This window comes from Leuciscus leuciscus (assembly GCF_965113295.1).
Source record: "Leuciscus leuciscus genome assembly, chromosome: 16".
NCBI classification, from domain to species: domain Eukaryota; kingdom Metazoa; phylum Chordata; class Actinopteri; order Cypriniformes; family Leuciscidae; genus Leuciscus; species Leuciscus leuciscus.
In genome coordinates, this window is record NC_138740.1 from 17,159,403 (window position 1) to 17,174,097 (window position 14,695).

A 14,695-nucleotide genomic window follows, 5' to 3' on the forward strand; every position below is an offset into this window, starting at 1 on the left:
ATCCTTTTCAGTATTTATCAGGTGTTTGTATGAGAATTGTTGACTTAAAATGTAAACTAATTTAAATTAAGTTGTAAGTACATATTACCTGGAAAAAAGAAAATAAACGACAAGAAATAAACTACATTTGGCTCATTACAAGCACAAAAAGCAACTTTTAAAAATTGACTCTGTAAAGGGGTCCTTGATTATGATTTCACTTTTTAAACTTAAGTTAGTGTGTAATGTTGCTGTTTGAGCATAAACAACATCTGCAAAGTTACGACACTCAAAGTTCTACCAGAAAGACTCGGAAGGCGAGATGATATCTGTGATGTAGAGCCAGAGACGTTCGGATCCATTTGCAGTATATTTATTAAGAATGGTCAAACAGGCAGTGGTCAGAGTACAGCGTAGACAATGTCGCAGGAAATCCAAGAACATAAACAATACCAGGCAGATGTCGAGGCAGGCAGCAATATCCAGAATCATAAACGGTAACAGGCAAAAGGTCAGGGCAGGCAGCAGACGAAGAAACAGTAGGGATGGCTGACGCGAAACAGTCGTTCCGAAGCTTTGCGAGATCCCGAAGCGCAGATGTTTCGAAACACTGATCCGAAGCGTGATTCAAAACACCCTTGTCACGTGACTATGGCCAAACGAAGCCTCGAAGTGTTTCACTAAGTGTTTCATCAGGTGTGGTCCGCCGAATCAGCGTGTGATTGACACGGTCGGGAACAGACCACACGATCGCACATCTGTATAAAAGTGAAATCAACGCATATTGACCTTGTGGGTTTTTGTGAGAGGAGTTTGATTTTGAGATAGCGGATTTTTGGTGATATATATAGTGACATAGTGCGATTTGATTAGTTATAGGCTATTTAGGCTTACATTTAAATTTACACAACACATTGACTGATAGGCTAGAGACAGACAGAGTATACATATGACACATTAATAGATACATAAATAAAAATATATATAGACAGCTAGATTAATAGATAGAAACATATATAGATAGATTATAGATAGGCTACATATATAAATACATAGATAGATTATATCTAGATACATAGATAGATTATAGATACATGGATAGATTCATATAGATAGATAGATAGATAGATAGATAGATAGATAGATAGATAGATAGATAGATAGATAGATAGATAGATAGATAGATAGATTTGGATAGATCGATAAAATGGAGGCTCCCCAGAAGAGATGCCGTACATCTGTGGTGTGGGAGCATTTCCGTTTAGAAACCCTGAATAAAGTAAGATGTGTGTATTGTGATCGGCAGCTAGCCTACTGCAACCAATACATCATCCATGATGCGCCATTTGAGGAGAATTTGAAATTTGCGTATTTGCCCAGAACTCATGATCCACTAACTTACTGGAAAGAGAGAGCAGTAATCTTTCCTCATTTGTATGTTCTAGCTAAAAAATATCTTTGCATGCAAGCAACAAGTGTCCCTTGTGAGAGGATTTTTTCAAAGGCTGGAGAAATTAACTGTAAAAAAAAGAAGTAGGCTAAGTCCTTCCAAAGCAGATAAATTAATATTTTTTAATAAAAATCTCTAAAAAAGTGAGACATTGTGGCTTGATTTCTTTTATTAATATTCATTTTGCAGGACCACAATAACATTATGCACAGTGAGGAGCCTACAGGTTACAAGCTTCACATATTAGAAAATTACAATAATAAAAAAACAACACATTTTTTTAATGGCTCGTCAAAGTTGTTTCAGTTCAACACCTGCAAGTGACCACTAGGTGTCACCGTTGAGACGGGTGTCAGATTGATTCGAAGCCTCGAAACAATATGGCCCATTAGGTTCAACTGTTTCATTGCTTCATGAAGCCTCGATCTGCCCATCACTAAGAAACAGGAGTCGATAAACAGTCACAGGTCAATACACGGAGAATCAATAACAAAGCGTAAATGCTTGGTAATGTTAGCCGGGGCAGAACAAGACTTCGCAGTGTGTGAGAGTCAGAAGGCAGTTTATATGGAGAGGAGAATTGGGAACACCTGTGCGGGTGATTAGACCTAGGTACGGGGCTTATGGGCAATGAAGTTCAATACTCCGGTGAAGGTGTTCTTTGATGAGTGGAGAGAGCCACAGAGGTGCGATCTATGACAATATCACAATGACATTTATTAATAAATAGACCAGAAATGAAAACTTTGTACCCCACGGGGAGGTATGGACAGGGACCATCCTGGTGGTGGTGGGGAGGATGGAATTGAATGTTTTCGTCATCATCTGCGAACTCAAACATGTGTAAGTAACGTATACTTCCAAGTATTAGATAGTGTTTGGATAGACCAGAAAGTAATGAGTGACGTAATATTGAGTCTTCCTGGCAAAACTTTACGCTAGAGTTTTCATTCCTACTGGAAAGACTTGGAAGACCCACAATGACATTTACTGATAAATAGACCAGAAATGAAAACAAAGATATTGGATGGTAAAGTTCTTTGGCGCAGACCCCGTCCGTAGTTCACATTCGGAGGGTAGTGGAGTCTGCCTGTCTGAAGATGAAGGCAGGGGCGCAGCCGACCCCCAAAATTGGTAGGAAAAATGAAAGCTTTAGCATAAGTTCTGCCAGGAAGACTCAATCAGCGCGTCATGTATTACCTCACTTCTATCCAATCATGTGTTAACACTCGCAGTATAAAAGATTGGTACTTACATTTGTCAGAGTTCGCAGATGCTGACGCTGCCAATTACCTCCATCCTCCCCAACCACCACCAAGATGGTACCATCCCCTTCATCCTCCCCACCACCACCAGGATGGTCCCTTCCTTTACCTCCAGGGGGTCGGCTGCGCCCCTACCTTCGTCTTCAGGCAGGATATGCAGCTTTCGCTACCCTCGCATTGCGCACTAAGGACGGGGTCTACGCCAAAGGACTTTATAAATTTATGCTTGCTGGGCTGTTAATAAATTTACGCTTGTTATATCAATTTATCTCCCGAGTCTTTCTGGTAGAACTAATCCCACTGGGACGGAGCCTACTCCCAAAGAATTGTAAGAGGAAATGTGAGAGAGTGAAATAATAGACCAAGAGGGGAAGGATGCAATAGGCCACATGGAGACGAGGCCACATGGTGACAAGGCCACTTGAGGCCACATGGAGACAAGGCCACTTGAGGCCACATGGAGACTAGGCCACTTGAGGCCACATGGAGACAAGGCCACTTGAGGCCACATGGAGACAAGGTCACATGAGGCCACATTCTCCCACAGCCCTCGGCCTGCTCGCCACAATGAGACGGAGGTGACTGACACGTTCCTGCTTGCAAAACCGAAGCATAATTCAACGTTGGTTCAACCTCGACATACAACCTTTATTCAACCTTCATCAAGCGGAAATACGTGTCTGGGATCAATGCATTATTAAGCTAATATTTAATTTAATACGTATCATAAAAACAAAAGTGATGGTATTCTTTTGTAAAGTTTAGATTCTAAGCTTTCAAATGATAACATAAATTGGATGATAGGGAAGCCTATAAAAAGGACATGTGAACATTATGAAGATTTTCAGACCCGGTACAGGGTCCGTGGTCTAAATTAAATCTGTTTATCATATAAGGCTATTGTTTCTCTCCAGAAGACTTTTAAACCACTCGATTCATTTGGATTTATTTTACGATCTCTTTATGAATGTTTTGGGTGAATAGACTTTCAGTGGATGGACAGAAATCTCTCTGATTTCAGTAACATATCTTCATTAGTGTTCCAAAGATGAACGAAAGTCTTATAGGTTTGGAATGACATGAGAGTGAATAATTGATTAAAAAAAATATATATATATTTCTGAACTATGAACTATAGGGTGAACTATGACTTTAAATGGGTCCTATTATGCCCTTTTACGAAGTCTTGATTTTGTTTGTGGGGTGTACTAGAATATGTTTTCATGCTTGATTGTTCAAAAAAACGGATTATTTTTCACATATTTTACATTATTACAGCTGTCACGGTTCATGGATTCATTGACTCGCCCTCGCTATGTGTGTGCGCGTTCAGGGCCGGCCCGAGGCATAAGCGAACTAAGCGGCTGCTTGGGGCAGTTTTTTTTTTTTTTTTTTTTTTTTTTTACATATTAATTAACTTAAACAAGTGAAATAAATGAATGAAAGGATTAATAATTCAAGACAAGAAAATTCTGATTTCATGATCAATATACCTGCCTACAACTGCTGTTGTGTCTGCCAGTGTTTGACTTTGAGTCATGCGCATAACCTCGCGTGCATAGACAATTTGTGCGCAAAGTCACGATAATGTTAAGCCATGTCACAAAAATTTGATTTGATCAATGATTTATCCTTTAAATGTAATGATATTCAGAACAGAACAAGAATAAAAAAAACTATAAACTATAGAAATAACTATAAACAAGCCAAAACGAAATAATTTAGAGCGAAAGCGAAAGTAAGCGGCGTTGGGCTCACGTATCTCTCTCATTAGAATCAAAATGTTTCAACATTCGCGATGGATTTGGATGGTAAACTATTCTTTATCATAGGCTTTGTACTTCACTCACGTTCCAATATCGACGGAAAAAATCATCCTCTTCACACGCGCAAAAATGTGCTTGGAAACATCACAGTGGAAGATTACAAAGCTGGAATATGTTGTGTGTGTGTTTGTGTGTGTGTGTATGTGTGTGTGTGTGTGTGTGTGTGTGTGAGTCGCGGGCGCGATCGAACAGTGGAAACATAAAAACATACTCCGTCATGTTAATACAAGACATCATTCAAACTGCAAAGTGTTGCAAAACGTTGGAGGATATTTTGCAAATAATTGTTTTAATATGTTTTGTGACAGTTTGTTTTCAGAAGTTTCCAAGAGTTAGTAAAAGAGTAAAGAAAAAGTTAAAACTTTTTTAAGTAGCTATTTTTTATTAAGTATTTATTTTTTATTAATACATAACCTCATTGTATTGATTGATTGATTGAAAACTTTATTGAACAACAACAATCAACACGAAGTGTTGAAAAGGATAAAAACACAAAAAAGCCCAAAGGCTTGTTTCCATTGTGGTCCTTAAGATGGAAGATGAGTAACAGTAGCCTACATGGACTAACAACATTGAGGACAAAGAAGAAAGGGGGCATACAAAAAAATACAAATAAAATAAAACAGATAAAAACACAAATAAAAAGAACGAAACAAGGACTAAATTCCCAGATAGACAAGGTATTAATTTATAATGTAACAGTATAGCGTGACATTGTGTCAATAATCGTCAAGCACAGGTGACTCTGCGTGGTGGGAGGGGGCCCCCAAATCAAATTCTGCTTAGGGCCCCCAAAAGGCTCGGGCCGGCACTGTGCGCGTTGTATGAATGGGCGCGGCTCATCAGCACGGCTCGTTATCCCCGCTGATGAGCTGATCAGCGCCAGCTGTTTTGAATGAGAATGTCCTATATATTGTTTGTCACCTCGTCTTGTCTTTGTCAGATGGTTGTGGAAGTTCTCCGGTTATCAGCTCACCGTCATTTCTCCTCACCATTCCTGTTCCCCGCGCTGTGTATTTCTGCTCTGTTCAGAGGATCGTTTGCTGGTTTCCCATTTCGCCGTCTGCCCACTGAGTCCCTGCATTGCCGAGCCTGGTTTTCTTCTGCCTACCTCTTATTGGACCTGCACTACCTCTATTACATTTTGTGTTAATAAACACCAGTATTCACTTGCTATTGAATCCTTGACTGTTCTTTTCGAGCCATGACAACAGCTCCTCTCTCCCCAGTCTGGTTGAACGTCTGGTTGAGTCTGCCCCTCCTTTCGAAATACAAAATGTCCTGTGATTTGTTAGCTGGCCCAGTGTGTTGTTGTGATTGGCAGCACTTAAGCGCTTGTTCGGGAAATGTCACGGCCCTTCATAATCGCAAGCTCTACTCAGATGCAAATATTAACAATGGCGTCAATTTCAAACCATTTCGAGCCTGATTCAGACTCTTACAATTTTAACGAACAAGAGGATTGTGCTCAATGGATTTCAAGCATGGACTTTGCAAGCACGGATTTCACAGTTTTATGTTTGTTTGTTTTTTTCTAATTATAGATACAGTGTTATCCATCATTTAACCCTCTGGGGTCTGAGGTGTTTTTGGGGTTCTTGAGATGTTTTGACATGCCCTGACATTTGTGCTTTTTTCAGTTGCTTATAAACATATTAATGGCAAAGGTGTAATTACACTCTATTTAGCACAAACAGGGCTACCATAATATGTGAGCTACATGTATGTACATGTTTGTATTTTTGAGAGAATAATGTTTATGCAAGGTTATTGAAAAAACAAAAAAATTAAGTTTCTGATATAAGGCCACAAAACACATACTAAATATGTGTCCACAAGACTTTTGACTTATGAATGTTGTTGCCTAGAGTTTTTGCTTCAAAATGATCTGAAAATCATCCTGCCTAATCATTCACATAAAACAATACATTGACAACAATACATTTTGTAGTATACTTTTTGTTTGGAAAGGCAATATGCGTAGGGGCGTGATTCACACCTGAGAAGACAATGACCCGTATAATGAGCTGCATAATGAGCTGCATAATGAGCCTTTCATTCAGGTGTGTCACTGAGAGTACCACAAGTAAAGAATGTGAGGACTTATTTTGAATCCATGCAAATTGTAAAATATCCAAGGTAAACATTTCTAGTAACTATATGCAGTTAATTCACATACTGTATTTTCAGAAAGTAAAATGTGTCCCCAAATGTGTCATTAATAAAAAACAATAATAAATAATTTAATGAGAAGGTTTATGTTGACCTAAACATTCATATTTCGTCTGTTTTACTCATCTCAGTATAGCAATATGGTTTGGTAAAAGTTAAACTAGTAGATGTGTTCATGTAAAAATAACATGTTTACTAAAGTAAGTGCAAGTGTGAATGAACGGCACAGATGTGAGCTGTTGTTTACTACAGCTGTAGTAAACATCTGTGCCGTTCATTCATTCACACACAGACACACGATTCATATTTAAACAGTCTTTTGCGAGCTGTAGTAAACAACATTGCACATCTGTGTTTTCATTTATTCACACGCAGACACGCGATTCATATTTAAACAGTATTTTTGTGGTTAACAGACACTATTGCATATCGTGATTAGAACAAAGCACTTAAGAATAAATAACTTACTACAATCCTCTGCTGGATCCGTTGCTCCTCGAAATGAAACTAAACCGCACTTCTGAGGTATATTTCCCAGGATTATTATTACGATAGCATTATTCCTCACAGCGAAGCAAGACGACGTAAAGTGCACGTAAAATAAACTTGATGTGTTTTATCCAGCTGATGTGGGCATTGACACGTTTGCATGGATCGCCTCAGATCATTTGTGTTTGAATAATCTCCGTGGGCGTGGTCACATTAACACTTAATGAGATGAAATGAGAACGACTGACATCTCTCTCTTTTCATACAGATTACATAAACTGAGAATATTTGTTTTTTATATAGATTATTTCATTTAAAAGAAGAGAATTCAAGCTGTATGCCGGTGTGTCTGTATGCCTGTGGGACTGAGTATTCGAGTTACAGTTCAATTTCGGGCGCGTTTCAGAATGGACTTCACTGACAGAGAGAAGGCAGAACTAGTTTATTTTTCTTTATTTGGCAAAAAGCACAACACTTTGTTTTTATTGTGAGTATACACAAAAAAATAGACACTTAACAGGATCGAATGATGTATAACACTTATATGTAAGATCAAAATCGCCAGAGTATTTTGAGTCTCTTTTGCACTGATAAGAAAAAAAGCGAGCAGATCACGCCGGCGTGATTGCCGACCCCAGGGGATTAATCATATTTGTAAGAAAAATATGGTAATACAAACAGTAATCGATCACAAAATCATGGATAATATTCCTAAGCGGCGGTGAAAAGTCTTACAAAAGCAAGAGAGCTTACAAAAGCTAAAGTAAACACTACATCAACTGATACAAGCAGTATCATTTATTCTGTTGGACTGAATATATTGAGGGGCTGAAACAAGTGACTTTTGTTTTGATTGTGGAAAAAGAAAGTAAAGCACAAGTCTCAGTTAAGCCGACCCTGTCCTCTTCCTTCCTTATTATTGAACTCGTTACACTGGTGCCGAAACCCGGGAAGGAAGAAAGAAAGCCGCTGCGGCTTGTCATGCAATCTTCGCCAGGTTTGCTGTTTGTGGAGGTCATCCCATGACTCATGGTCCTCCATCAATAACAAGGCGTTACTGGGAGCGTTGCTTCCAGGTGATTGTCCAGGCACAACAGTAGGACCATGAGAGGTTACAGAGCTGGCTGTTGGCTGAGGGAAGCGATGTCGAGCAGATCATCGACCGCGTGGTACTGGAACAGGTCATCACTCATCTGCCCAAGAAGACTGCAGAGTGGGTTCAGTGCCACTGCCCGGTATTGCTGGACTCAACCATTCAACTGGCGGAGGACCAGATGGTGGCTTGCCCAGATGCTGTCTCTCTCTCCTCCCCTTTATTTTCTCCCCCTCCCTCTACTTCTTCCCCTCGACCTGTCCCTCTCCCTAGGTCCTGTCAAGAGTGCGGTTTCACTGAAGTTCTTTCAGAGGCTCCTGGGGCATATGGAATCCACAGCCGCAGCCACGCTGCTCGAATTGCTTCATATGAGACCGCTTCAGCTCTGGCTTCACGATCAAGTCCCGAGGTGGGCATGGCAACACGGCACGCTCCGAGTACCAGTGGCTCCGACCTGCCGTCAGACCTTCACCCCGTGGATGAACCTCAGCCTTCTACAGGCCGGAGTGCCCTTAGAACGAGTTTCGAGGCATGTTGTTGTCTCAACAGATGCCTCCACCACGGGCTGGGTTGCCATGTGCAATGGACATGCTGCCGCGGGCTCCTGGACAGGACCCCAGCACCTTTGGCATGTCAATTGCCTCGAGTTGCTGGCGGTACGTCTGACTCTGCACCGCTTCCGTGCGTTGCTCAAGAACCAGCACGTACTAGTCTGCTCAGAAAATACCGCGACAGTAGCATGCATTAACTGACAAGATGGTCTACGCTCCCGCCGTATGTCGCAACTCGCAGACCCTGTTCAAGATCAGGGAGGACGAGGAGCAGGTAATTCTGGTTGCGCCTCATTGGCCCACCAGGACCTGGTTCTCCGAACTAGTACTCCTCGCGACAACACCTCCCTGGCCAATTCCTCTGAGGAAGGACCTCCTTTCTCAGAGACGGGCACCCTATGGCACCCTCGTCCCGTTATGTGCAACCTCCTCGTTTGGCTCCTGGACGGTACGAGGCAGGTTTGAGTACCCTACCACCACCGGTGGTGGCTACCATCACTTCCGCTAGAGCATCGTCCATGGGACCATGATGTCCATGATGTCCATGATGCCTACGCATTGAAGTGGAACCCATTCGTCTCCTGGTGCTCTTCTCGCCGAGAAGACCAAAGAAAATCGATACCGATCAGTATCGTGCTTTACTTCCTGCAAGAAGGGTTGGAATGAAGGCTGTCTCCCTCCACCCTCAAAGTGTATGTTGCCACTATCGCCGCACATCACGATGCAGTTGAAGGAAAGTCTGTGGGGAAGCACGTCCTGGTCATCTTGTTCCTGAGGAGACTGAATCCACCTCGCCTTCCTCTCGTACCCTCTTGGGACCTCTCAGTAGTTCTAAATGCCCTGCAGAGTGCTCCCTTTGAGCCTCTGCAATCAGTGGAGCTTAAGTTCCTGTCAATGTGTGTGTGTGTGTGTGTGTGTGTGTGTGTGTGTGTGTGTGTGTGTGTGTGTGTGTGTGTGTGTGTGTGTGTGTGTGTGAATGTCAGATGGATATTAGATGCAGTTCAGGGAAGTATCAAGTTTCTCTCTGTGAAAAAGAATGAGTGTAATACTCAAAATAGTTTGTGTGTTTTACCGTGTGTGTGTGTGTGTGTGTGTGTTTGGGTAGTGTGTGTATGCATGTATCCACACATGCACAGGTCCAAGAGCTCGATGTTTGCAAGCACACATGTACATATGTGTACATGAACATAATGAACATGCTCCTGAAAACTAAAATTTTCTCTTATTTTCAGTCTCTCCTGTAAGAAAAAATGATGTGGACGTCGAAGATCTCAAAAATGAAGTTTATTACAGCATAGCAGTGGCAAGGTACACGGAGCACCTTGGGTTCACCGGCGTCAGAATGAACCCAGAACATCCAAATCTTAAACCTTTTATCCTGTTACAGTTTACAACTTTTAATGTAAATTAAGTTGCCCTTGTTGTAACAGCTGTGGTCTGTATGTTAATGAAGTTGAGACACCCCATTGTCTGAGAAGGTTCTCTGTGTCCCACTCCCATTCCCATTCTACAATTGACAACCATTTGCTCAGGTTGTGATCAACCCAAATGGTCAAAAAAATAATAATAATCACTTGACAGCCTTAATCTCTATGATAATTAAGCCACTTTGGGGATGAGCTCATTCTAAAATATATTTAGGAGTGGAATCTGGGTTGAGGCAGACTACAATTTCTTACACTCCCATTCACTTTAAATGGCCGGCCATTTTTGACCGAAATGAGATGCTTACTCTCAGATAAATGAGGCTTACGATTAATCGGATGCAAATAGAAATATAAAACCAGTCCTAATTGAAAGAGAACAAGTTGACAAAAAGATTGAATCCGGGTGATGATATTGCATAACAAGTGATTTATAAGCTATTTTTTATAGGCCGGTCATTTTTGACCGGGAACAAAAAAAGTGTTATAGGGTTTTGAACACAACCTGAGTTAAGAAATGTATCATGGGGTCATGAATCATTTAGCAGGATTAGCAGGTTGTAACTTCACTTATTGCCATAAACACTCACAATCAGCAGCCTCGCTGCTCATGGCAACGTATTCTATGAATAGTTTTTTTCCCCCCGAAGGGGTTATGACAATGTCACAGAAAACAATTTAAGCCACACATTAAAAGGCAAAAACAAGTCGTACTGTTCGACCTAATCATTATTGGGAGGATTGTAGGCAGAGTGAGGCAAGATACTAGTTACATTTATAAAGTAAAACTCAATACTGATAAAGATGATTGTTACTTCACATTAGACAAATTTATTTTAGATTTTGACTAATTAGACTTTGACTTTGTTTATCTACAATTTTATATATATATATATATATATATATATATATATGTGTGTGTGTGTTTGTGTGTCAAGCAATGTACTGTATTTAAAAAAAAAACATTACCACAGCATAGGTCTATGCAGTTTTGGTATACACAGGGAAATGCTGAATATGAAACAGGGAAATGCTATTCATTTGTAATGTGCATTTTACACAAAGAGGTAAGGTAATTATGTTTAAGAGTATATGTAATTAGTAATGTCTATTTGTTATTATGTTTGCAGATTTTGTGTACAGCAACCAATGGACAACTTGACATTCACAAACAGCATTCTCCTCGTGGAGGGACTGAAAGTTACACCTCAGTCATCTCAGCCTGTTTTCATCCTCCTTCTCTTGGCTTATGTCTTTACAATGGTATCAAACATTGGACTTATTTTTCTGATCTCAACAGAGAAGAATCTGCATGACCCAATGCATTTTCTGTTCTGTAACTTGCCACTGAATGATATACTAGGGACTACTGTCATTATGCCACGCTTGCTGCAGGACATTTTAAGGGAAAACTCAGAGCGCAATATATCATATGCAGAGTGTGTTATTCAAGCTTATTTTGTGCATGTATTTACAGCAGCATGCCACTATGTGCTGATGATCATGGCCTTTGACAGATATGTGGCTATATGTAATCCATTGCGATACACGACTATAATGACCAATAAAATGGTTATTAAACTATCAGCATTTGCTTGGGGCCTGGCCATTCTTTTAGTGACAATTATGATAGGACTTACTTTGCGTCTGTCTCACTGTAGGTATACAATTGAAAACCCTTTCTGTGACAATGCCTCACTATTTAAACTGTCCTGTGAAGATGTAAGTATTAATAATGTGTTTGGAGTTGTTTATACCATAATTATAGCCTGCCTGTCAGCAGTATCTATATTTATAACATATGTCAAAATTGCTACTGTATGCATAACCAGCAAAAACAAAGCACTTAACAGCAAAGCCATTAAAACCTGCAGCACTCATTTAACTGTTTATTTAATCATGCTTTTTTCTGGAGCCACTTTTATTTTACTTCATCGTTTTCCTGAATACTCTGATAGCAGGAAACTAGCTAGTATAATGTTTCACATTGTACCACCAGGATTAAATCCTTTAGTATATGGTTTACAAACCAAAGAGATAAGACAAAAGATTGTAAAAAACTGGTGGAGAAAAAAGTAAATTCTTTAATGGATTATGTATCTTCATAACATAGATAATATTATTTTAAAGGATTTATTATATGTGAAATTAATATTCTAATAATATTTAGCTAAGAATAACTGTAACACTGCAAACACTGTAACTTTGTTCTGTACTCAAATCCTTTTCAGTATTTATCAGGTGTTTGTATGAGAATTGTTGACGTAAAATGTAAACCAATTTAAATTAAGTTGTAAGCACATATTACCTGGAAAAAAGAAAATAAATGACAAGAAATAAACAGCATTTCGGCTCATTACAAGCACAAAAATCAACTTTAAAAAATTGACTTTTTAAAGGGGTCCTTGATTATGATTTCACTTTTTTAACTTTAGTTAGTGTGTAATGTTGTTGTTTAAGCATAAATAACATTGCAAAGTTACGACCCTCAAAGTTCAATGCAAATGGAGATATTTTCTTTTACAGAAATCAATTTTTAAGGACTACATCAAACGACTCATAGGGACTACAACAAGCTTCTTCCTGGGTTGATGACATCCCTAAAGTTCAGTAGCCTCGCCCACTGATTCGAGCATGACAAGTAGTAGTAGGTAAAGAGTGTGAGTAAAAAAGTTTTTACTGTGTCATTATTGCTTTGTTACAGATAATTTGGTATGTCTAACCAAAGTCACCACTGTCCAGTGATTTCTGATATGTAATGATTCATGTAGGCCTACAGTCAGATGTTTTTGTCTCAAAATTGTTTATTGTCAGTAAATCAAACCAGTGACTAAACGGTCAACTTCACATTGTTTCTCTTATGGCGCTTTTCCACTGCATGGTAAAGCTCGGTACGGTTCGACTCGGCGCGGAGCGGTTCGGCTCGCTTCGCTTTTCCACTGCGTGGTACGACTCGGCTCGGTACGGCACGGTTCGGTTCGCTTTAGCCCGGTTGCTTTTCCACTGCAGTTAGTACCGCTTCAAAGTGGGTGGGACTGATCGTTATAGTTACCGTCTCTACTGCCATTACATCATCATATTAAATGCGAATTTTTCATTCCGTGTTTCCGCATCCACTCCTCGGCAACCAACGAGAGGAGCGTCTGCACCTCGTCCACTGACCACGATTCAGCCATTTCTTTTTTTGAAGTTTATACTCTCTTTTTTGAAGCAAATACTTTAAAAACAGGTGCTAAAGCGTTGGCTGTTGTTTACTGGCTATTTAAATCTAGCGGGTTTAGTGTCTCGTGTCGTAAATACAATGACGCTGGTAGTGATGATTCTGTCTGACCAATCAGTGATCTGCAGTGTTTTCACGTCACATTTTAGTATCGGTACGGTACCCTTGGAACCTCAACAGAGGTGGTACCATTTAAAGCGAGCCGAAGCGAGCCGTACCGTACCGTACCATGCAGTGGAAATGCGCCATAAGTGAGCCGTACCGAACCGAGCCGTACCGTACCATGCAGTGGAAAAACGCCAAAGCGTGCCGTACCGAACCGAGCCGTACCGTACCATGCAGTGGAAAAGCGCCATTAGTAGCAGTGACGGGTGGTGCAAACAAACTGGTTTGTTGGTGCAAACAAACTGAATTATTAATGCAGGAATGAATGTTATTGGGACTACTGACTGTGACTATTTTTATGGCCTTGGAATGCCGTGAAACTGGATGGATGGATTGTTTGTGCGTATGGATCATAGATAAAGGACTTGGCTTACAAGTGTTGTATATTTTAAATGACAATGACTGATTGTATGTTTAAAGATTACGTGTTTCCCTTTATTGATGGTCATGACAAAGACTTAGACCAGCCGAAGAGTGATAAAATGGACAATGAAATGCCAATGTCAAGTTTGGTCACACCATATCTGAACTACACACACAGTGGAAGATTAGAAGATTTGGATGAAAGAGCGTTTGATGTGGGGAGTGAAATAGACCCCGAGAGGAATTTCTATTATGACTCCACAACAGATGGGTCCAACTGTAAATATTTCACTGAGAAACAATTCAATGACATTGTAGAGAGGGATGGAGTGTATATTATCCATCTCAATAGCAGAAGTTTAAATAGAAATTTCGGCAATATTATGGATTATTTGAAGCGGCTGAAGAGGACATTTGATGTCATTGCGATTTCTGAGACATGGTTACGAAATGACACTGTTGAAGACTTTGGAATAACAGGCTATGAAATGTTCTTTGTAAATCGGACTTTAAAGAAGGGAGGTGGAGTGGCCTTTTACGTTAATACTGCCCTGCAATGCAAGCAGGTTGTCTCTATGTCGAAAGAATGTGCTGGGAATTTTGAAATAGTTACTGTAGAAATAGAGATGAATACAAGTAGAAACCTAATAGTTAGTTGTTTGTATAGAGCGCCTGGAACATGTATTGACAAAACAAAG

General features: G+C 40.1%; 1 protein-coding gene across 1 annotated transcript; it reads left to right on the forward strand.

The window, feature by feature from the left end:
- Positions 1-11,398: 11,398 nt before the first annotated feature.
- On the forward strand, positions 11,399-12,328 carry LOC309477435 (olfactory receptor 8G17-like; the record flags this gene model as incomplete). The annotated part of the gene is made up of 1 exon (XM_082140700.1): positions 11,399-12,328. The coding sequence occupies one exon, from the start codon at positions 11,399-11,401 to the stop codon at positions 12,326-12,328; it is 930 nt and encodes a 309-aa protein (XP_081996826.1).
- Between the last annotated feature and the right edge of the window lie 2,367 nt (positions 12,329-14,695).